Raw genomic sequence first — 22,810 nt, 5'->3', positions numbered from 1 at the left:
GTTCTGCCATTACAACTACTACAGATACATTCCATCCCTTTGCAAGCCCAGGAACCAGGGCTGAGAGTGGCTGGGTGTTTCTTAAATTAACCAAAACCATATGACTGCCAAGCCTAAGCCCTCTTCTGCCTTGAACTGTTTCTTAGGAATCAAAAGTTTAGTAAAAGCAGATGATGATAAAATAATTTGCATCTTCAGATGACCATTTGTTCAGAAACTTAACTACAAAGAAATGAGGACTCATAGAAATTCTCAAACAGGCACTGCAGAAACTTCAAGCGGAAAGAAGTTGTCAATGAGGATCTGATCTTAATTCTTTTAAGACACTATATATTGAGTTCATGTCTTCTCAGTAGTCTCAAAAAAAAAAAATAGTACAGGAAGAAGCTGAAGCCCTAATTTAGTAACTAACTTCCAAGTCAGTCTCTCACTGAAACACCTGGCTGCTAATAGTCACCCAGAATCCATATGAGCCAGATTAAAAGAAAACCATTAAGTGATATTCCAAAGGAAGCTGTTCTTAAAATTTAAAAGTACAAGACTGCACAATGAAGATCAGCACCAGGTAGAAATAAACTCAGCATCTCCAGATGTGGATAGCTGAGCTTTTATCCATTTCCTATTCTCCATGTTTTCACAAACTGGTTCCAATTCAGAACTGTTAGTTATCTGAAGGCCAGTAAGTAAACACAAAGATTCATAAACCTGGACTTGAATCTGGTTTCAACTCATTGTTTTCCATAATAGTTGTTCCACAGAAAGGCAAATCTGAAAAAATGTACTTCAGGAACATGAAGATTTCTCCTTTAACAATAAACAAGCAAAAGGTGTTAGCCCTCCATGTCTGGGAAAGATATTACTGGTTTAAAGTTAGAACACATTGCAAGGGAGCACAATTAAGAAAAAAAACCAAGTAACTAAATCGTTGGAACAAAAGTCTTGTGTTTGGGTTGACGCCTGTATATCCCTTACTGAATGCCCTCCTGTGGCTCCTGGTGCTGCACGAAGATGACCAGTGCTGGAGATGTCCTCCTCACACAAAGGCTGGCATTTACTCAACTCACAACTCTGTTACTAATAAGATGCTCACAAGCAGCAAGCACAGTTTCACCATTTTAGAACAAGCTGCTCCTTTGAAACACTTATTGTTCCTCCACGAAATCATTTGTAAAGGAGAAACCTCAGCTGTTTCAACTATTACTGATTGTCTTTCCCTTCCAAAATCAGTTCACATACCACTTTAACAATCTGACATTAACCTGTAACAGAGGCAGTTTTAAACCATGAGGAAATGTTCTTTTGGAACATTTGAGCAGCACATGACAACTATACCTTAATGATAATAGTTAAATACAAAAGCCAGCTGCATCCAGAGCAAAGTCTGAGGCTACTTTACATACACCAGGTTTTCTGTCAATTACAGAAGTTTACAGCTGAGCACAATTTCAGAAGACATGGATTTTACTATGCAAATCCAATAGACAATTGGCACGCACAACATTTTCCTTTAAGTTAATTTAAATGGGTTTGGAGATGGTGTTTCTTTTCTTTTACCATTCTGAGTTGTTGCTTTTGCTGCTTTCAATAGCATTGTTAGGTTCAACTTTTTCATCTGGTTTTGTCTGTTCTTTCTGCCTTTCTTCATTCTCATCCTGAACATTATTTTCATCTAAAACAATAAAAAAGTATAATTAAGTAATGTTTTTCCAGTGTTTTAATTTTAAAAATATTCTAAACAAAGAATATTTCTAAAGACAACATCAATAAAACCTAAAGATGGAAGTAAGGTGTCTTATGAAGAAGTAAAGTAAAAATTGAACCTAAAAAAACAGTAGAAGTAGAATGTTTTCTTTACAAACACTAGGATTATTCCTTCCTTTACCACAGATCCCAAGGCCATCCATACAACTGTGTAAATTCACCTTTATAACTCAGCTGTGGAAGCCATGAACAGGCACATATAGTAGTAAATAATTCATACACCGGTGAAAGTTAAAAAAACCCAATAAAATAAATAATTTTCCCTCTTACCTTGCATAGGGTCTGTCAGTTTCCCATCTTTATTATCTGTTTTTCCTGCATTATTAAGGGGTGCATTGACATGCTGAACTTTAGCTTTTGAAGGGCTGTCCTCTGCACTGAGAGCTAAACAAACATGTTTGAAATGTAGCACAATGGACATAATCTTGATAGAGGGTGGTTCTCCTACTGCACTTCAATTTCACCTAGCTCTGTTTCTATGCAATAGTACTTACAAACACCAAGAATAATTTTATAAGCATTATTATGTGACACTATATTAAATATGAGCTATAAATTAGCAACAAATTTTAGAATATTTTATAGCCTGGTTATAATTACATGCTTACATTTCCTAAAATATGTAAATACTATAAATGTAGTAGAATGCTACAAAGTCACACGCAAAATAAGACACATTAACCAACAGATTACAGTCAAGAAATCCAATTTGAATAGGACTCAACTTATTTCAGACCACTTTTAGATTCAAAATGGCTATTTTTTCTCTTCAGAGTACAACACTGCTAATCTAGATGATCTCATTACTTCTATTGAGCTATTTTAAGGTCCCATTTACATGCTAATATACATCAAAATTAAGTACATTCGTTTTAATTCAAATCTTTATTTTTCAGGCAATGCGAATCATAGAAAAGTTTAGCCATTTCCTCAAGTGGCATTCAGTCATACTGTCTGTCCACCTGGACAACACTGTACTACAATGAGTTTTAAAACATTAAACTGAGTGGGAAAATCTCACAGATACCACATTCCTACCATTTTTTGAGTATCAATGGCAAGTAAAACAGAAATTTTTTCTTTCAGAAATAAGAGCTATAGGTGTGCTTTAAGAATTTTGTGTGGATTTCTGTACTGCAAATTAACTACTAGCATAAAGCCTCAGTCTGCTCCTTTTGTCCAGTTCACCAAAATACTGGTATCTGGCACTGCAGAGACTACCCTGGTCTGATTTATATCAAAGGAGGATCAAATTAGTAATGGAGAGTTTGCACCCCACTGAGCACACTTACATTCTTGCCATTTCCTTCTCACTGTTGGAACACCTGTAACAACCTAAAAATAAAACCCATTTATGTTAGTTATTTTGTGGACAATATTATTTCATAGATATTTCATCAGCATTAATTTGTATTTTTTTAGGAATATATGACTAGTAGTGTAAAACATGTGTGTGTAAATCCCTCAATGGATATCAAAAAAGTCAGTAAGTTAGTTACCTGGACATTTATTTACCATAAATAAATTTCTTCTAGAACTTACAAAAAAAAAAAAAAAAAAAAAAAAAAAAAAATTAAACAGCTGGTTTCAGAAGATATAGCAGTAAAATTAAACCAGATTACGCACACTTTGTTTAAAAGTTCCTTACATCAAGAATGGATTGCTATAGATGTAATAAACTACCTAGAAAAACAAAAAGGTCTAAAAAAAAAAGATGGAAGTAAATATTTCCGTATCTATGAACATAAATCTCAAGTAAAATAAACAGTCTCAAGTCAAATTAAAATGTTGCTGCCAACAGCCAGCTGCTTTTCTTTTTAAGTAGAGGTTAAAAAATGAAGGACAGACAGAATGGATTTGATAATCTGAAATCTCTCCCTTCTACAGCATTCATTCCTGACTTGATCTTCTAATACTTGCTTTTTTTTATCAGAAATGGGTAGGACCAGAGCAGGTTCTAATCCTTGAACTTAAGTGTGATAGTATCACACAGAAAGAAACACAAGTCTCTTTTCAGATGGGCAGGACACCACCAGCTTTAACATAGGAACCTTGGGAGCTCCACTTTGAAAGGAGATATCCTTCCAAATGCACATTATGTAGCATTAGCTAGGGATCCTGTCAAGAAACAGGAACATGCTTAACAAGCAGGATGCTGACAGAAATTGAAGTTGATGGAGAAAACAAGTTTAACGTGTACCACAAAGAACTCTGAGCACCTCAATAATCTTGTCGTGAACCAGCTGGTGCACCTCAAGAAGAAGCTTCACCAATATCCTGTCCACATAAAGGTATAATAAATACTCCTGCAGTGTAGGTATCAACAAAGAGCAATATGAAGATATCTCCACATTAATATGTTTCTAAGAGTGCAGCTCACTAAGAATTTAAGATTATGGTGCTTCTGTGATCCCACAGCACTGCTGATTATCTCATGTCAACCTGCAAATTCCTACACTTCCATCTGTACTATCAGAAATTTTACCTGGCTTCCCTGAGAATTCCCACAAGTGCTTACAAAGCAGAACCTATTCAGAAAAGTTATAAAGGCAGATTCCTAGCAACAAAGAAACAACTTATTTTACACACACACAGAGCTGAGAATTGATTAAATATTAGTATATATATTTTGCGATATTTGTGCACTCAGATAGAGAAATTTTGTCCAGAATAACCCTGGAAGAATTACTAAAATAACAAAAGAACCTGTAATAAAGGTTTAAAAAGCAAGATTTTCCTACCTTCCAAAGCAAATCTGCCCACCATAATGGAAATTACATTTTTTTTTTCTTTATTAAATATAAAGCTTCTGGAATTCTTAAGAGAAATGTACCTGTATTTGTTTTCTTCCTTCTTTCTTCTCAATTGTTAATCCAATTTGCCTAACTCTTTTGTTTAGTTCAGAGCCTTTACCCTTAACTTCATCAGATTGTGCTATCTCTGGATAATGTTGTCTCTAGAAAATAAATGCAAGTCCTTAAGTCACACAACTCCTTTCAGATCTAGCACAGTTAATAATCATGGGAGATAAATCATCTTCTACATATACATAGCAGAAATTATTAAAATGGTTATGCACAGAATAATTTAGGGAACTGAAGCCAAATCTTCAGCTCAAAACACGGTTGGCACTGAATGTAGTACTGGTTGCACCAGGCTTTGCCTGCTTGGATCTAAAAGCCTCAGGAAAGAGAGATTTCCCCCTTTCTCTGGACAACCTGCTCCAATGCTTGACTGCCCTCACAGCAAAAAATTCACAGAATTCGCAGAGTGACTAGGTTGGAAGAGACCTTAAAGATCATCAAGTCCAACCCATGCCCTAACACCTCAACTAAACCATGGCACCAAGTGCCACATCCAGTCTTTTTTTAAACACATCCAGGGATGGTGACTCTACCGGCCATTCAAGAACTTTATCACCCTTTCGGTATAGAACTTTTTCCTAATATCCAACCTATATTTCCCTTGATGCAGCTTGAGACTGTATCCTCTGCTTCTGTCAGTTGCTGCCTGGAGAAAGAGACCAACCCCCACCTGACTACAGCCACCCTTCAGGAAGTTGTAGAGAGTGATGAGGTCACCTCTGAGTTTCCTTTTCTCAAGGCTAAACAACCCCAGCTCCCTCAGCTGTTCCTCACAGGGTTTGTGTTCTCAGCCCCTCTCCAGCCTCGCTGCCTCCTCTGGACACGCTCAAGTGTCTCAACGTCCTTCCCAAACTGAGGGGCCAGAACTGGACACAGCACTCAAGGTGTGCCCTCACCAGTGCTGAGTACAGGGGAAGGATGACCTCTGTGCTCCTGCTGGCCACACTGTTCCTGATCCAGGCCAGGAGCTGTTGGCCTTCTTGGCCACCAGGGCACACTGCTGGCTCATGTTCAGCCGGCTGTCGATCAGCACCCCCAGGTCCCTTTCTGCCTGGGCACTGTCCAGTCACACCGTCCCCAGCCTATAACTGCAGAGGGTTATTGTGGCCAAAATGCAGGGCTCAGCACTTGGATTTATTAAACTTCATCCTGTTAGACTCTGCCCATCCATCCAACTGTTCCAGGTCTCTCTGCAGAGCCCTCCTACCTTCCAACAGATTGACACATGCTCCCAGCTTCATGTCGTCTGCAAACTAACTAATGACAGACTCAATACCCTCATCCATCTCATCAATAAAGACATTAAACAGAACTGGTCCCAGCATAGAACCATGAGGGACACCTTCTTTATGTCATGTAGCTAAACCCCCTGCTTGAATTTATGTTCCTGCCAAGAAGCTCCAAAAAGGGTCTTGTTCTGCCTTCTTAATGACCTCCTCTGAGGTACTGGAGGATCTGAGGAACTGTTAGATCCCTCTGACACTTTTTCTTTTCCAGCCAGAAAAAACCCAATTACCTTAACTTCTCTTCATAGTACAAGTGTGCTTCAGCTGCCTGACTATCTTGGCAGCTCTCCACTGGACTAGCTCAATTTCATAAATAGCCTCCTTTCTGCAATAGTATAAAACTGAACACCATACCCTGGATATAGCCTAACAAGGATCAAGAACAGGGGAATAACCACTTCCTTTGATCTACTGGCTGTACCCTTGTTAGTAGAGCTCAGCTTGCTGCTAGCCTTCACTGACACCAAGCTACACTACTTATCTTGAGCTTGTTATCCACCAGGACCCCCAGGCTCCTTTTTCAGCAGAGCAAATTCCAGTCATTTAGTCTCCTGACTTTTCCGTTACTGAGGGTAATCCAGCTCAGGTGCACAACTTAAAAGTTATCCTTCATGAATTATTATATTTTTATAGTATTTAAGAATTTATCAGAGATGCAGTTAACAAGTGTAAGATTCAGAATTGCAAAAAACAGTTCCAAGTAAGCAGAAATGCAAAAATTAGAGAACATCAAAACTCAGCATGTACATCTGAATTAATGACCAGAAACAGCATGGTGTTTATGAAAGACATCACTGCAGATTCACAGCAGCACACCCAACATTAGGCCTAAAGCTGCCCCAAAATACTACGTGAACTCAGCTGTCTATGACTTTAAGATGTGTTGAACATAATATCAATTTTGAGAGACTTTTACAGAAAGTATCAAAATACTTTCAGAATATTGCTTTCTCAGTTTTGTTAAAGCCCATCCTAAGCCAATATACTCAAGTAAACATTCAGAGACTGGAGAGCCTCATTTGTCTAAACAGATTGAAAATTATAATGTATTTGAATGTTTGTGAGCTGACATGAACCTCATGAACCTTTTGTCATAAAACAAGCAACAGAACAGACATGTCTTGCCCAGCCTCAAAACAGAATAGAGTTGGGTTTTCCCCCTACTGATTGCAAGTCACAGTATTTAATAATCTAATATGTATCACATTATCTAATATGTACAATTTATAAATACATTCCTTTTAAAGCATCTGAAAGATGGCATAGTCTCTTCATTGCTACTGTTCTTTTACATTATGCAAAAATCAGTCAAACATCTATTTCTAATCCATTTTAGCTATAGATTTCATTACCGGTTAACCAAACCAGAACAAACTAAACTCACTGTCAAGCAATGGACAGACATACACATTACTGATGAGAAGAATTTTAAGTCTATTCATCACAGTTGCACAACTGCAATATCAAGATTTTCACAGAAGCTTATGTAAAACCTTAATTTTGATTTTTTTAAAAATCAAAATATGACTAAAAAATTCTCTCCTTAAACCATCACATTAAAACAGACAAACAAACAAACAAACCAACTTACCAAGTATGCCAGTCTGTGCTTGGAACCACAAACATGCATGAACATGTTACTCAGTCCTGTTTTACAGTAGCATAGTTGACATTCATAGAGAAAAGGAACATTGTCTTTTGTTCGGTATTCTATTATGTAATTAAGCCCTGTATTGAAAAAAAACCCAAACAACTTAGGAAATTTTATGTTTGCTGGAACAAATCATCAGTGCTGGTTGCAAAAGAACTGATCTTAAAGCACTGACATATAAGGAAAAGATTACTACTGCATGTCAAATACATCAATGAAGACTTTTAGAACCATCAGATATTTTATCTTTTGGGTGTGTAGACTTTTTGAACACCAAAGGTATAAAACTGATGTTTTTAGGATGTCTTATGCTTACCATATAGGACTCAACAATTTTTTAATCCTAAATCCTAAAAATTAATAGCAACAATTATTTTTTAACTAATTAGAAGGGAATGTATTTTAATATATGTCCCTAGTTGTTTTTTCTGTCAACTCCCATCTCCCCTCCACTGAATGGGTAGTTAAATTGCAAAGAGCCACACTAACCTTCAAAGTTAAAATTAATTTCTGTTGTATCACTTTAGATTGTTTCTAGAGAATATTGTCAACATGAGGTATCTAACCAAATAGGTTCTAGGCCAAATCCAATGATTTTATCACTATGATCTTTCACTTCCATACCATACTATTGGGTACTCAGTGCAACCATAAGAAGACTTTGTTACACATTACCTAATTTTACATTTTAAAAAATGGATCCGTACTATTTAAAGGTAAATATCACAAAACCAAACAATTACAGTATTAAAAGTTCTCACCAAGTGCAGGTTCTGAATCTTTACATGTATTAAGCTGGTCTTCCAATGTCTGGCCATTAAACTTCTCTGCCTCAAGTGGCACTGTAAGAAATTCACATACAAGTGAATCCCTGTTCATACATGGTCACACATCACAAATTAAGTCAGTTATTATAAAAGACTATGCCCCCCAATCTTATTTCCACTCTTTTTAAAGCATTTGGGTTGCAAAAATTAAGTATTTTTAAAAAATATTACTGCAGATTGAAAGTACAATGATCAGAAATGAATTCCCAATGACCTGCTAAGATCTAGACAGCACTTGTAATGTTGTACCTCAAAATTTTTTATTTTTTCCACTTTTTTTTTATTTTTTTCAGGGAGGTGTGGGGAGAGACATTAAGCATTCTTACCAAAATCAGGAAGTTTCCCAGGTGTTTTCACTTTCTTCCCTAAGCAACCTTCTGTTTTAACTAAAAAAAAAAAAAAAGGCAAACAAAGAAGAAAACAAAAGTAAGAATCTGAAAGAAGTGGAAATAAAATTGTTAGTACAATTGAAAGAACAATTTGGTAAAATAACGGACTACTTTAGGAAAAAACTCTTTGAGCTTTTGCTGATATGAGAAAACTAAACTATGTTTAGTTTTGAATGTGCTAAGAGATTTTTTCACAGACTCAGATGATTTTGAGTTGGAAGGGACCCACAAGGATCACTGACTCCTGTATAAGTCCCTGCTCATACATGGTCCCACATCACAAATTAAGTCAGTTATTATAAAACATTATGCCCCCCAATCTTATTCTCTCTTTTTAAAGCATTTAAGTTGCACAAATTAAGTATTATCAGAAAATATTACTGCAGACTGAAAGTACAATGAACAGAAATGAATTCCTAATGACCTGCTAAGATCTGGATATTACTTGTAATATTGTACGTCAACATTTTTTATTTCTTCTATTTTGGTTTTTTTTTTTTTGGGGGGGGGGGAATGTGGGGGAGACATTAAACATTCTTACCAAAATCAGGAAGTTTCACGGGTGTTTTCAATTTCTTCCCTAAGCAATTTTCTGTTTTAACTAAAAAAAAAAAAAAAAGAAGAAAACAAAAGAAAACAAAGAATCCCACTGAAGTGGAAATAAAATTGTTACTATAAAAATAATTTGGTAAAATAACTGACTAACTACTTGAAAAAAACTCTTTGAGCTTCTGTTGACATGAGAAAACTCAGCTATGTTTAAGTTAAGTTTTGGACGTGCTAAGAGATTTTTTTCACAAATTCACAGACTGTTCTGAGTTGGAAGGGACCCACAAGGATCATTGAGTCCTGTACAAGGACTGAACCCATGACCCTGGTGTCATTAACACCACGCTCCAAAAGATGGACAGTAAACATTCACACTAAACAACAATAAAGTCATTTCATGTCAGGCAATTCAATGAAGCAGGCAGAGAGGAAGATCAATCAAGTTCAACGTCTCTGAACATTTAAGGGCATCCAGGAATTTCAGGACATTTATTTCAGCAGCGTACAGCTGCTAAAATTTCATCACTTAAATTTCCATCAAAGTCCAAATAAAAATTCTCAGATCAGGTAGGTCCAATGATTATGTCTGACTTGAACAACAGCTTTCAAACCAAATTCTGGGAGCAGTGAACTGTAGAAACCTGAAAAGACATTTTGGTGCATCATGAAACCAAATTAGGAGAACAATTGTGAGTGTAGTTAGACCTTCACTCCTTCTAGAACTAGACCAGTTCATCAAGACCCAGAGGAGGTTTAACAATTTATTAAACCTATTAAAATAAATATTAAATAATAAAAATATCTTAATTATTTGACGCAAATTAACCCCTTTTCAAAAACAAATATAAAGTATATACAGTATTTCTACATGCTTTAAAAAGCATAGATTTTTAGATTATATTTTAAATTTTGAAGGTCTCTAATGTCTTGAATTCTTTAGGGTTTCTCAAAAATTTAATGGAAGTGATTTTTAGTATTCTAGCTAGTGCTTGTTAATCAACTTTGCATACCTCTTGCTCACATTACTGATTGATTAGGTAGTTATATCATTAAAAAACACAAGACAGGTCTTAAAGCACAAGCCTTGAGAAAGTCTTTTTCTCATTGTTTCATAAAAACCTACATTGGGGCAGGGAGAAAAATGTGGGTACAGAACACAGCAGGAAGCAAAAAAATCTTGCACTTACGCATGCCATGAGTTTTCAGTGCTTCTTCAACCTAAATTACCAAGTTATCAACCAAAAAAGAAGGCACTTAAGAGTCAAAAAATAATAATGCAAAGCTTTTATTATATGTAAGTTAGATTAATACCAACAGCATAGACTATCTCAGGTGAATAATTACATGAAAACTAAAAAAGAAAAACATCCTTTTTTCTTCTGGAGATTGTCTATGATTTAAGTAATTCCATTCTCCCTTTATTAACAGGCATGCAGTCTCATTACTAGACATAAAGATGTAACATTTTCTGACAGGACTAATGTACAAAAAACCACGTTCTACTTTATCATTGTAGAGAAGACAGTAAATTAGCAAAACTAGTTAAATATCTGAAATTGTATGTTGCACCACCACACCAAAACTAGATTTCAAACCCCATAATCTGTTGCTAAATAAATTGGTAAAATCTGACAAAAGGTGCATTCAAAAACTGATCTTACCGTCCTGTGTTTTGCTCCAAGGAAATGAGTCTGCAAGTTTAATGCAGAAGAACACCAGATTTTGCAAATCTAGATTAAAGAGAAGTATTTCTAGCATTGCACACAGACCAAGAGAAATAAAATACCACTGATACCAAAACAGATCAAATTGTTGGCATAGCTTAAGTTCTGCAAAAGTACTACTACTTCAAAGACAAACTAGAGCAGCCTCCTAAAACTGAATTTTATAAAGCTCCAAGACCACCAAAACACAGTGGAATGAACCAGAGTCTCCACATCATGTAAGAATTTCAGATGCTCCAGAACTCTGCAGCCATCTCATAACACTTTCTGCGTGGGCATGTGTGGATAAGTGAAGACAGCTCCAAGACCTTCCTCACACACTCCAGAGGAAGGGTGAGCCACAGGCACGGCGTATTTGTGACAAGCCATGCCACCTGCCTGAGGTGAGCCAGTTCCCCTCAGTGCTGCATCCACACTAACACACTCTGATCCTTTCGGGGCCTGCCTCCCTCCCTTTGGAAAACTTCCCTATCACAGCTGGTTCATGCCTGGGCCAGTTTGGAACGGGAGCAGACTAGGTTTAAATTCACGTGAATGAACAGCAGCAGCCCAAATCTTTTCCTTCTCCTCTAAAAATCCCAGTATGCTTTAAAAAAACAGCAGTAAACCTGACAACCAGGGAAATCAGGATTTTTTTTGCTCTGAACAGGAGCTACGCTTAATCAACCACTTATAAAAAGAATGCCTTTATTTAGAAAAATAATATTATTCACTATAATAACACACATCCAAGTCAAACATGACATAGACACCAAAATAAGTTCAGCTCCAGTGCTATTTATCAAGCTTGCTCAAGAGAAAAAATGAACGTTCACACTTGGTTTAGTAAAACTTTGTAAGTGAATACTTACATTGCAGTAAAAGGGGTTTATTTGCTTCTTTATTTCACTTTCAGGGTCCATATTCAGTCTTTAGATGATAAAAAATTCTAGGAAAATTGCAGAAAGATTGCAAACTGTTGTTTAAGCTTCACAGAATTATTTACATTTTTGTTCCGCCTATATGAGGGTTGGGCACATTCCAGCTTTATTTTGTGCCTCGCCTTGAGTTATAGTCAACCTTTAAATTTCCAGCCTAATGATCCTATTTTCAACTCGAGAGCAAAACTACAGCATGGAAAGAAACAATTGTTCTCCGCGAGCTTCCCTCGGGAAACATTAACGTCACCAGAAGATTACGCAGAACACAAACTAATGAAACAAAAAACGAATCCGGACCATTTCAAGCTTCCCCCTTCTTTCCAGGGATAGGACTGCGCGCAGGGGCTGGCACAGATGACACACACATCGGGAACAGCCAGCACGGAGCGCCCGGGGCGTGCCGGGGGAACGGGAGGCACACGGCGGGGCTCGGGGAGAAGGACGCGCTCCCACCCGGACCGCGGCGGCGAAGGAAGGGGGGAGGAAGTAAAGGAGGGAGGGAGGGAAAGGACCGAAGGAAGAGAAGCAGGGAGGCCCCGAAGCTCCAAACCCCACGCCAAGAGCGCCGCCAGGCGGCAGAGCGCCCTTCCCGGCACTTCCAGCCCCGCCGAGGAGGACACAGACACTGCTCCCGCCGGAGCCGGGAGACCGCCGGGCCGCCGCTGCACACAACTCACCCCGGCGGGCCGGGCAGCGTCCAGAGCCCGGAGGAGCTGAGGGCGCTCCCCGCTGCCGCACCGGCACCTGCCCCCGACCCGCTTGCGGGCGGGAACTGCGCCACGCCGGGGCGAGGAGGCACGGAAGGGTGGCGGGAGCCCGGCCGGGCCGGGCACGGCGCCTCGCGGTACGGCGGGCCGGGAGCGCGGCGCCGGCGGGCGGGGACGGGGACGGGGACGGGAACGGGGCGGCCGCAGCAACCCGCGGCCCTTCCCGCAGCCGCCGCTGGGGGCGCTGGCGCGCAGGCGCGTGGGGCCGCCGGGCGCTGTCGGAGGTAAAGCCCGAGCTGGGTCCACGGCCGCCGCACCGGGGCGCGGATTCCCCATCCCGCCCCGCTCCGGGCCCCGGGACCGGGATGCGGATGGGCACGCCGCGCTAGGGACGTGCGTCCCGGGAGCTCCGCCCGCGCCCGGTGCAGGCGGGGCTGCCCACCCCCTTCCTGGCGGCCGCTGAGTGTTCGCACGCCGCTCCCCACAACGCACACGCAAATATACACACACACATATACACACATACTCGCGCATTTCCCCGCAGCGCCGCCGCACCTGCAGGCGCGGGATCGCCCGGGCCGGGTGTCCCCGCGGCACGGCGGTGTCCCCCGCGGGAGAGGCCGGCGCCGCGCCGCCCGTGCTGCGGCGGGCGGGAATCCAGCGCGGGGTTTGCGGGGAGCTGGAGGGAGCGGTGCCGGCGGCCTGCGGGCGGGGAGGTGAGGGAGGCGGGGAACGAGGGAGGGAGGGAGCCGAGAGGCGCTTTGTTACGAGGAGCCGGCGGGGCCGCAGGGTGGGGTTGTCCCCGCCGCCGGCGCCGGTCCCCGCGGGCGCTGGGTGACAGCGGCCGCCCGCCCGCCGAGCCCCCCCGCCGCGGCTGATGCGCCCGCACCGCGCCGCAGCCTCCGCGCCCGCCCGACGGGGAGCGGCCGCCTTTGTGGAGCCGGGACCTGCTCTGCTTTCTCCTTCAAGCAGAAGAGGAGCTAGCGAGGAGACCAAAAAACCCCCACCAAGCTCGAGTTAATGTTTGAGAAGTTCGGGTGCGGGAGAGTCTGGTAGGATTCCTATATTATGCCTATTTTTGGTGGATTTCAGGCAGTGGTTCGGAATAACAACCTGCGTCCATTACCTTGCTTGCGGGAAGTGCTTTGGATGTCCTCCATAGGTAGCGGGATGACCCGCTTAAAATCCATCTGTGTATATCTATAGTGTGATATGATACAGATATAAATATATATTAGTACATTTCTGTGTATAGCTGTATAAAATCTGACAGGAGAAATTTGGGTAAAGTACTGTGAATTTTACTAGTAGATGATCTTGTTTGTTTGCTGGATGATCCATGATAACTATTCATTTGCATTAAAGCATGGGGGGAAAGCACCCAAGGAGGTGGGATTTTAAAAAATCTGATTAAAGCACATTTTCTGTATAGATCTCATTCATATTCGCAATGTGCTCTTAATTACCTAGTGATTTCAAGTTTCAAGGTAGGCAGGGTCAGGCCTGGAACACTGATGGAAGCTTGGTGAGGAAAACCAAGGAAACATTTGAGGAAGAAGAACACTGTTTACTGCTGCTTCTGTCATTCAAACGAAATATAAACCTGTTGTGACTAGTTTGGATCATTACATTTCCATGCCTCTCTTTCGTCCTCAAGCACTGGATGAAAAGGACAGAAATATGATTGATTTCCAATGTTGTTAATTACTGGCTATGTTTAGAGCTTCACCTGGAATTTAAGTTAGAGACATAAATTCTATTTTTGTCAATCTTTGAATATTTCTGGTAGTAATTCTGTTGGCACTGGTCAGTGAACTTCATTTTCACCCCGTAAGTGACCACAGTTTGCTAACAAACTCTTTTCTTTGGGTTTGGTTAGTGTAACCTTTTTAACATTTGGGATAAGTCTTTGACCATAACTTTCTCTCTGCATTTTCTTGAGCTAAAAAAACATTTTGTGGACTAAAAATGCTCACACATGCCAACTTAAACCGATTTTTTTTTCCTTTTACTGGGCTTCTATGCAACTGATTGGAGCTTGTGTTTCTGTTCAGATGTGTGCAAGCAAAATAATGCATGTGTGTGAAATATTTATGAACATATGTGCATTTCCTAACTTTTGTAATTCTTTTTTCAAGCTATTCTTCGAGCAGATCACATCACATGCCTTATAGTCTTTAAAAGAAGAATGCTGCACAACATTTCACAGTAAAGATGAGGAGCTGAGAGATACTTCTGTTATCTTAAAGCTATAGAGGTTTGTGTGAGGGGACAAATACTTAGGACACTGCTTTGTTTTAAGGCAAGTTGTGAATTGAGTCATGCCAGGAGAAGATATTTAGGATAAAATGCTTTCTTACTGCTTGTGTCTTGGAGCGTAGGCACCTGTAAGAGTGGGAGAAGCTTTCCAGTCTTTGTTTCTTTGAATTTACTCTGCAACTGTCCTCATGTGCCCACACAAATCAATCCAGTTTACTGGATGAGCTATACACAGTAAATTACTTTGATTTCAGTACAGAGTCCTGCTAAATTATATCCCAGGCATATGTCCTGGAAGGACTGTTTAGCCTCAAAATGGAAATTCTGTGGGCTTGTGAGTCCTTTCTCATATTCTGCAGAGGAGCCTGTGGGCTGCAAGAAGGTGAATAATATGCATAAAGAAAAAAAGAGGTGAATATAAATACATGGTGGTGTTGTGATTCAACTTCTCTGTATTCTAACATCTCCTGCCATCCCAGAGAGCTTTCTTGTTCACCTCATTGCAAATAGGCTTTAATACATTGAAGAAAGTAGGTTTAGCATGTAAGAGCTTGAGAAGAGTCTTCCAAAACTCTTTTCTTCTATGTATTAAACTGCCCACACAAGTTCTTGAGTTCCTTTATGCATCCTAGATCATAATCCTGGTTTCTTCACAGAAAGGACACAAGTGCAGTGTGTATGTTTAGGAAACAAATACTAGGAATGTGATTAGTGGAAGAAAAGACCAATATATTCTTCTCAGAGTAGGACTTATGTTTCCATTCTTTAATGTTCAGTATTTGAATTAAGACTGGGGATCTCAAAAGCTACAACAGTAAAAATAATAGAAGTAAATGATAGTGTGGTATGAAAGTGATACTTAAATTTGCTCCATCCATGAAAGATGAGCTTTTATTCTAGTACATAACTTGTTAATATATGGGAAGTCATATTAATAAATGTTTTTGATATTTACTGACATCAGCTGATCTCGGCCAGTCTGTGGAGCTAGATATTTAGCATCTGGAATCCAGAAGTCCTAGTAATGTTTAACTTTTTGAATGTAGTCTCCAAACTTCTGAAAATCCAGTTTTTCTAAATAAAGGGATTTTCTAAAAATAAACATGTAATGATTCTTTTTGTCTGAGATTCTCTCACCTTTTCAAAACTAGAAGTAAGATTTACATGCATCAGTAGAAGGTAGAATCAGTCCTTTCTGATCACATGGAGTAATCCTGGTTTTTCAGGGTCATAAGCTACTGGGCTTCACAACTTGCTGGTGGGACTGCATTTCATCCCATTTCTTGGTGGAATTGAGGTTAAGATACAGAACCAATATTTAGTCCCAAGAATTTCATTGCAGCATCTGTCTAAAGCAGCATAATGGTTTGGAATAGTGCAACAAGTATGTAAGTAAAATAGATTATTAGATACATTCTATTCCATTCCAGGCCTCTTATTTTACATGTTTTTAGAGTGGCTTCATGGAGCGAATTTGCCAGTTTTCAGTATCTTTTCTAGGATGTCAATTTCATGACTACCTTTTTTTTTTCTTTGTTTGTTTTATTTAAGGAACTCCTGAAGCAGCTGTACACTTCTATTAGGCCTAGGCATTGAAATAACTGGTATGCATGAAAGAAGTTTCTTTGCTTACACCTAGTTCATGCTGTCAGTTTATAGCTGTTTAAGAGTTCCTGTCACCAATATGGGGGGTGACTTAAGTTTTCACAGACCATAAAAAAATAACTTGCTACAGTGTGACAGAGGAAATATTGGATCAAAAACCTGTTTTCCTTAAACTCAGCTACCCAGCTCTCTTCTTTCTTCCTCCTTTTGCTTTCATGTGAAATAAACTATCTCTTCCATTAGCAGTAGCACTATTACATTTTGTTTTCCTATGGACCTTTCCCTTAGTCCCCTTGATCCTGTCTGCTGCAAAAACTTCAGCTCTCCCATGTCCTTGTGACACCAGGATTTGGTAAGAGAGAGCAGAACTGTGACTATGCAGGACCCACATAGGTGACTGGAAATAACCCAGTCATGCACTGACAGAAGGTGCAAACCAAGTGTTTGCTCCTTTTTCAGTAGGGGTACAACTTAGCTATTAACTTGACCTAGACTGTTAATTCTACTTACTAACTTTGCTTCAGTTTTGCTATTGCAGGCTTTTTTTCCACTGTGTCTCCTGTTCTTTGACTCCTTTATTTTGCTAGCATCATGGTTTAACCCCAGCCAGCAACCAAGTACTGTGCAGCTGCTTGCTCGCCCTTTGCCCCCAGTGGGGTGGGGAGGAGAATCAGAAAAAAAAGTAAAACTTGTGGGTTGAGATAAGAACAGCTTAATAATTGAAACAACATAAAATATAGTAGCAGTAATAATACTTGTAGTGGAAAAGAGAGAGTGGGGGAGAGAGAGGAAGAAAACTCAAGAGAAACAAATTATGCACAATACAATTGCTCACCACCTGCAGGTCTCGGCCAACTCCCTCCTCATTTATACACTGAACGTGACATTTAATGGTATGGAATATCCCTTTAACCAGTTTGGATCAGCTGTCTTGGCTGTGCTCCTTCATAGTTTCTTGTGCACCTGCTCTCTGGCAGAGCATGGGGAACTGAAAATCCTTGACTTGGAATAAGCACCACTGAGCACCAACTAAAACATCCATGTGTTATCAGCATTATTCTCTCTAAATCCAAAATAGAACACTGTACCAGCCTCCAAGAAGAAAATGAACTCTGTCCCCACTGAAACCAGGGCAGCTTTGTCATCTTTTATGGGCTACTCAAGAGAGACACTGTTTTTATGTCAGGCTTGGGTTTTCATTTCAATATTAGCTCGTCTGTTAGCTTTCTTTATAAATATTAAGTAGTTACCTTTACTGAAAGAGATGGGAATAACTGTAGGTACTAAGATGTTTGGAGGAAAGGAACTACAAGGGTGGCTCAAAGAAAGCCCTAGTGCAATGGAGTTAAGGAAAAATATATTGAGAAGAGGAAGCCTGATGGTGATATCTAGTGCATCGTCAAGGAATGTTACAAGAGAAGTAGTAGAAACAACAGGCAAACGACTAGAAAATTAATTTTGGGAGAGTCCTAGACTGTTAGGAATATGAACCAGTTATCTTATAAATGTATCACTGGGTTTAATGATTAAAAACAAAAGAAATGAGAGCTGAGGCAGTATTTCTGCCCAAAATCTAAAAGTAATTTGGGCTACGCAGTTACAGCAGAAAGGAAGGGGGAGAAAAGTGTGAAAAGATAGAAGAAGCAAAAATATATTTTGTTTCACAGTCATATGTTGTTAACTCAAGGCAACACTGTTTATTTTTTTTCAAATGGCCACGAATTCCCTGTTATCAGCTACCTTTCTCATACTGACTACATAAGCCCTGGACTTGAGAAGAAAGGTGGTTGCTGACGCTGTGTAAGTGTGTAGCAGTGGCTGTGTTAAGGCCAGAACTCTTTTTAGCCTGGTTGTTGGCTCCTGAGTGACCAGCAGCACAGTGCAAGGAAGTGCCACACATGCAGGGCCAGCAGTCAAGGGTGAAGGACCTGTACCTTCCATGTGGTTGGTTTCTGTTGTTATTTCTTGTCTCCTTGCAACTCTTGCTGTTTCTCAATATTGTAATACACATCAAGTTCCTGCTGCCTACTGGGTATCAGCCAGGGGGGGATGGAGCATGGGGGAGAGCAAAGCTGACAGGTCTTTAAAAAGACAACTTCTCACTATCATTGCTCATACAAATGAGCTTTCAAATATTGGAGAGAAATGGGAGAAATTAATTATACACAATCAGCAAGGACAGAAGAGGCTGTTTTTTAAACCAAAGGAAACCCGAACATGTTGAAGGTGGCTTTAGACATAAATGTGAAGCTAGCGAAAGCTGGGTTTTAGAATTTGTTCCTAACTTCAGAGCTTGGAAAACTTTCTGGGAGTGAAAAAGTGCAATGAACAGGAAAACAAGATATTAAAAGCAAGATACTAAGTAAATACTGTAACAAAGACAAGTATTCATTATAGTCTACTTCTGGAACTGTGTATCCACTAAAGTGGCAATACAAACCAGCATGTAATTCTATTTAATCTTACCTGATCATTCCATTATGTACTATAGAACTATTCACAAGCTATTCTAGAAAATAAAATTAATCAGAAGCTATGCTTAGGAGTTTTTTTTGTTTTTGCTGAAAGACAGTTTCCTGATATTGCAACTAGTTCTAATTCGTGTTTGGTTTTCTTTTTTCTTTTTTTCTTTCATCGTTGTTTTTATAGGAATTTTGTCTTCTTTGGAGAAACAGTAGAAAATGCAAAACGAAATAATAAAGCCTGCTAAATACTTCTCAGAAGTGGAGAAGAGTGTGCTGCTTGCATTAGTTGAAAAGTACAAATACGTGCTTGAATGTAAAAAAAGTGATGCAAGAACTATTGCTCTGAAACAGCGCACCTGGCAAGCACTAGCTCATGAATATAATTCACAGCCCAGTGTATCACTGCGAGACTTCAAACAGTTAAAGAAATGCTGGGAAAATATCAAGGCACGGACAAAAAAGATAATGGCACATGAAAGGCGGGAGAAGGTAAAAAGAAGTATTAGTCCACTTATAAATACTCACATCGTAGGGAAAGAGAAGATTGGAAGCATAATGCCTGAGCAAATGTACTTTTTGCAGAGCCCACCAGAAGAAGACTCTGAATATCAGCCTGATGCTTCTAGTCAAGGTATAAATGTTGCTGTAATGATGCGAGTAGTATTGTTTTGTATGTGAGTTTGCCAGTGATTCTTTTTCAAATCTCTCCACTTATCTGTGACTGCTGGATATAGAAAAGTAATTTCAGAGCTATGATATTACAAGGCTGTGTGTATTTCCCGAGGCCTACAAGAGTTAAATGGGTGTGAGGTTTTTTACAGATTTTTTCGTCTGTTTTTGACATATCTGCTGCTTTGTGGCAAGCATCACAGTTGCTATCATGCTGGCTTTCCAAAGAATAGTCCCAAGGATATCTTTATCATTTTTAAAGTATCATTTTGCTGGTTTAAAAAAAAAAAAAAGAAAGCTATCACCAGCAAATTGATACACAATTGCCTGCTGCAAGAGTTCCCTGTGGTCTTTTCTCCTTTGTTTTCAAGGACTAAAAAGAGTATGTGGAGCCATATTTCACACTGCAGTCCACACTGGAGAATGGCTTTTCTGAAAATGTTCACCACTACATTCTTGTTTGTTTGGCAAGCATACCCAGAAGGAATAATTGAATACCAGAAGGGAGGGTGGCTGCAACAGTGTCTTGCAAATTTTATTATGGCAGGATCTCACACAGGAGACTGTCCTTGCTCAAGAGACAGTAGCAGCTACATTGTTAGATAACATTCTTAGAATGCCTCTTTTGTAATTCTATTTACCATAATTAGTCGTTTGGTTTTGGATAGGAATGTATTTTGAGACCCTCATTTGCAATGGTAACTATTCTGTTCCCTGCATGGTCTCTTTTATTTCAGAAGAATTGGTAGAGCCTTCTCAAAGTTAGAATAATGTGATTTTTTCCTAAAAATTTACACTACTGTATTTACAACATCTGCAGCAGAAATAAGGAAAGAATAAGAAGTGTTCTTCCTACTATTCCCTCAGTCATTTGATTTTCATGTTGACAGGTGAACAGGTGAACAGCTTCACCTGACACTGAGATCTTTCATAAAATATTGCAGGTCAGATCTTTCATAAAATATTGCAAGTCACATATGGATTTAGCTTAAATGGCTGCATTAAGGTTTAGCTCCAGGCTCAGCCACCTAAATTTAAGTGTCCACTTACAAGTGTCTGCATTCACTTTAGTCTTCTGAATTCCCACTATAGCTTTGGAGGTCTTTCAATAGAGCCCCAAGTGGTTCTGTTCAGCCCATTATGCCCTTAGTATTCTGCAGCAGAACTGCATTATGTAGTGGCTCCTGTGCTTTGCTACTGGAGCACAAGTTTTATATGCACGTGTCAGTAACTTATCACATTTCTCTTTCTTGAAGGAAGGGAAGAGAATACTATAACACTTTTTCTTCTTTTGTTTGCAGAGTCATTTGTTGTGTCAAACAGAGACCTTTGTGATGAAGACAAAGAGCTGGTACATTTTCCAGTATGCGAAGGTACCTCCCAGCCTGAGCCTTCATGTTCTGATGTCAGAATAGCAGCAGATAAGAACTACAGAAGTAAAGCATCTCAGGAAAGTGCTCTGAAAAAGATGCACGAGGAAGAACATCATCAGCAAATGTCGATTTTGCAACTCCAGTTAATCCAAATGAATGAAGTTCATGTTGCAAAGATACAGCAAATAGAAAGAGAGTGCGAGATGGCTGAAGAAGAACACAGGATAAAAATGGAAGTGCTAAATAAAAAGAAAATGTATTGGGAGAGAAAACTGCAGACCATTACAAAAGAATGGCCTGTATCATCCTATAACAGACCCTTTCCTAATTCACCTTAGAACATAGAGGGGCAGAGAGTCAGTCTGGTTTAGCACATTTATGAGTAACACGCACTGGAAAGAGGGTTTTCTACTATGAATGTACAGTGACAGGATAGGTGCCTGGCTGATAGTGAACACACTATGACTCTTAATGTTTAGGGAAACAGTGGTATAGTTCACCAAGAGGAAAACTCTATTGTTTATTTGTAGGTAGTTCTGATTTAACTCACAGACATGCGCAGTGTTCTATGTGAACATATTTTCTCCTCTCAGAACACCCTTGATCCTTGTGAAGTTTAAGGTACTCTGGGTATTCTTACACTGGGAGTTCTTAAGAAAACTTAACAGCTTTAAACATCAGGCTGTAGTGTTTGTTTTGATTTCTATCTCTTCCTATCTGGCATTCCCAAATGAAGGCAAGGGTTGGAGTTGCTGTCTGCTATTGAGACAAAGGTGATGGACAGCTATTACCTGGATCACTATGCTGAAGCTTAGGGAAAATAAACTAGTTAATACAGTCCATAACTTACTCTTCATAGAAGATGTGAAAATGAAGGACGTAGCAAGAGGGCCACTGTAGTAACAGCCCTCTCCTTCTGAAGAACAGTAATATTTCCCAGCTGTCTGGCTGACTGAGAGGATAGTTGTGGAATGGCCCTCCAGTTGTTTGAACCTTGACACTTGAGAAGTTAAAAAGAAGGTGACTTCTTCCTCAAAAGCCACTGTGCTTGTTCTTTAATTTCCAGGCCCATCTTGTATTGAAGTAGAGGACCCAAACAGGAGGGTCAAATGCTGCTGCCAGCACTGTGTGCTGTTCACCTGAAGTCATTCTGAGGGAAAGAGCTTTTTAAGAATTCATAAACCTCTCAAAATGCAGTGAGCCAGCCAGTCCATTGGCAAAGTCTCCCTCTATTTTCCTATGCAATACTTGATGGTGTAGCAGCTAACTTGATAATTTCTCCTTAGCTGGAAGAAAAGACTAAGACTCACCCTCTTTTCCTTCTCATAGGGTGGGAAGCAGTTCAAGGGAATCATTCCTGTCTTGAAGCACTGTTCTGTTTTTTGTTCTGTCCTGTGCATTATGGTGGTGTGTTTCTTGCCTTTGCTGTCAGTGAGGGTTGATGGACATGATTTATATGAAGGCATTCACATGAAAGTCCCCACAGATTTTGGATGTCCAGAATGGTAGATAGTAGGAAAGCACAAATAAAGATAGATAATCTTTACCCTGGCAATCATTTATTCTAGTGGGGCAAGAGTTAAGAAAATGTGAAATGCAGAACCCCGCAAGGATTCATAAGAATTTCTGGTGTGTGAAAACCTGTTTTACAGGAAGGTGTACAACTGTCATTTGAAGCAGTGAGAAAAATGAACAAAACCGTACATTTTCATTGAAAAATCGGAGTATCACATGATTCAATAAAATATTTTCAGATCATAA

General features: G+C 39.7%; 2 protein-coding genes across 11 annotated transcripts in view; one reads left to right on the top strand and one right to left on the bottom strand.

Annotated features, from left to right (window-relative positions):
- The window catches only part of LOC128809668 (uncharacterized), a 21,190-nt gene extending 7,833 nt beyond the window's left edge, over positions 1-13,357 (bottom strand). Inside the window, exons 1-12 of one of the 6 annotated variants that reach the window (XM_053981835.1) lie at positions 13,234-13,357; positions 11,903-11,979; positions 10,989-11,057; positions 10,515-10,545; positions 9,320-9,379; positions 8,716-8,775; positions 8,324-8,404; positions 7,503-7,639; positions 4,595-4,717; positions 3,054-3,096; positions 2,032-2,145; positions 1,555-1,669 (exon numbers count right to left, since the gene is read on the bottom strand). In XM_053981835.1, the coding sequence (XP_053837810.1) occupies positions 1,555-1,669; positions 2,032-2,145; positions 3,054-3,096; positions 4,595-4,717; positions 7,503-7,639; positions 8,324-8,404; positions 8,716-8,775; positions 9,320-9,379; positions 10,515-10,545; positions 10,989-11,057; positions 11,903-11,953 (884 nt within the window). In that variant the 5' untranslated portion in view covers positions 11,954-11,979; positions 13,234-13,357. Of the gene's footprint in view, positions 1-1,554; positions 1,670-2,031; positions 2,146-3,053; positions 3,097-4,594; positions 4,718-7,502; positions 7,640-8,323; positions 8,405-8,715; positions 8,776-9,319; positions 9,380-10,514; positions 10,546-10,988; positions 11,058-11,902; positions 12,348-12,648; positions 12,875-13,233 lie in introns of those variants that run through there. The other 5 variants (XM_053981842.1, XM_053981816.1, XM_053981856.1 and 2 more) reach the window with 5 other exon arrangements.
- On the top strand, positions 12,481-22,810 carry MSANTD3 (Myb/SANT DNA binding domain containing 3). Of its 5 annotated transcripts, XM_053981887.1 has the most exons (5): positions 13,555-13,730; positions 14,817-14,935; positions 16,489-16,541; positions 19,192-19,638; positions 20,978-22,810. In XM_053981887.1, exons 4-5 carry the CDS (start codon positions 19,224-19,226, stop codon positions 21,385-21,387), a joined length of 825 nt encoding a protein of 274 aa, XP_053837862.1. In that variant the 5' UTR covers positions 13,555-13,730; positions 14,817-14,935; positions 16,489-16,541; positions 19,192-19,223; the 3' UTR covers positions 21,388-22,810. The 5 variants fall into 5 exon arrangements, with proteins under 5 accessions (XP_053837882.1, XP_053837862.1, XP_053837871.1 ...); XM_053981896.1 differs by lacking the exon at positions 14,817-14,935; XM_053981870.1 differs by lacking the exon at positions 13,555-13,730 and having other exon boundaries at positions 14,486-14,935.

The sequence above is a fragment of the Vidua macroura genome, chromosome 1 (genome assembly GCF_024509145.1).
Source record: "Vidua macroura isolate BioBank_ID:100142 chromosome 1, ASM2450914v1, whole genome shotgun sequence".
Lineage (NCBI taxonomy): Eukaryota > Metazoa > Chordata > Aves > Passeriformes > Viduidae > Vidua > Vidua macroura.
The sequence above is the reverse complement of the archived record's forward strand: the minus strand, read 5'-3'. Positions and strand labels throughout refer to the sequence as shown.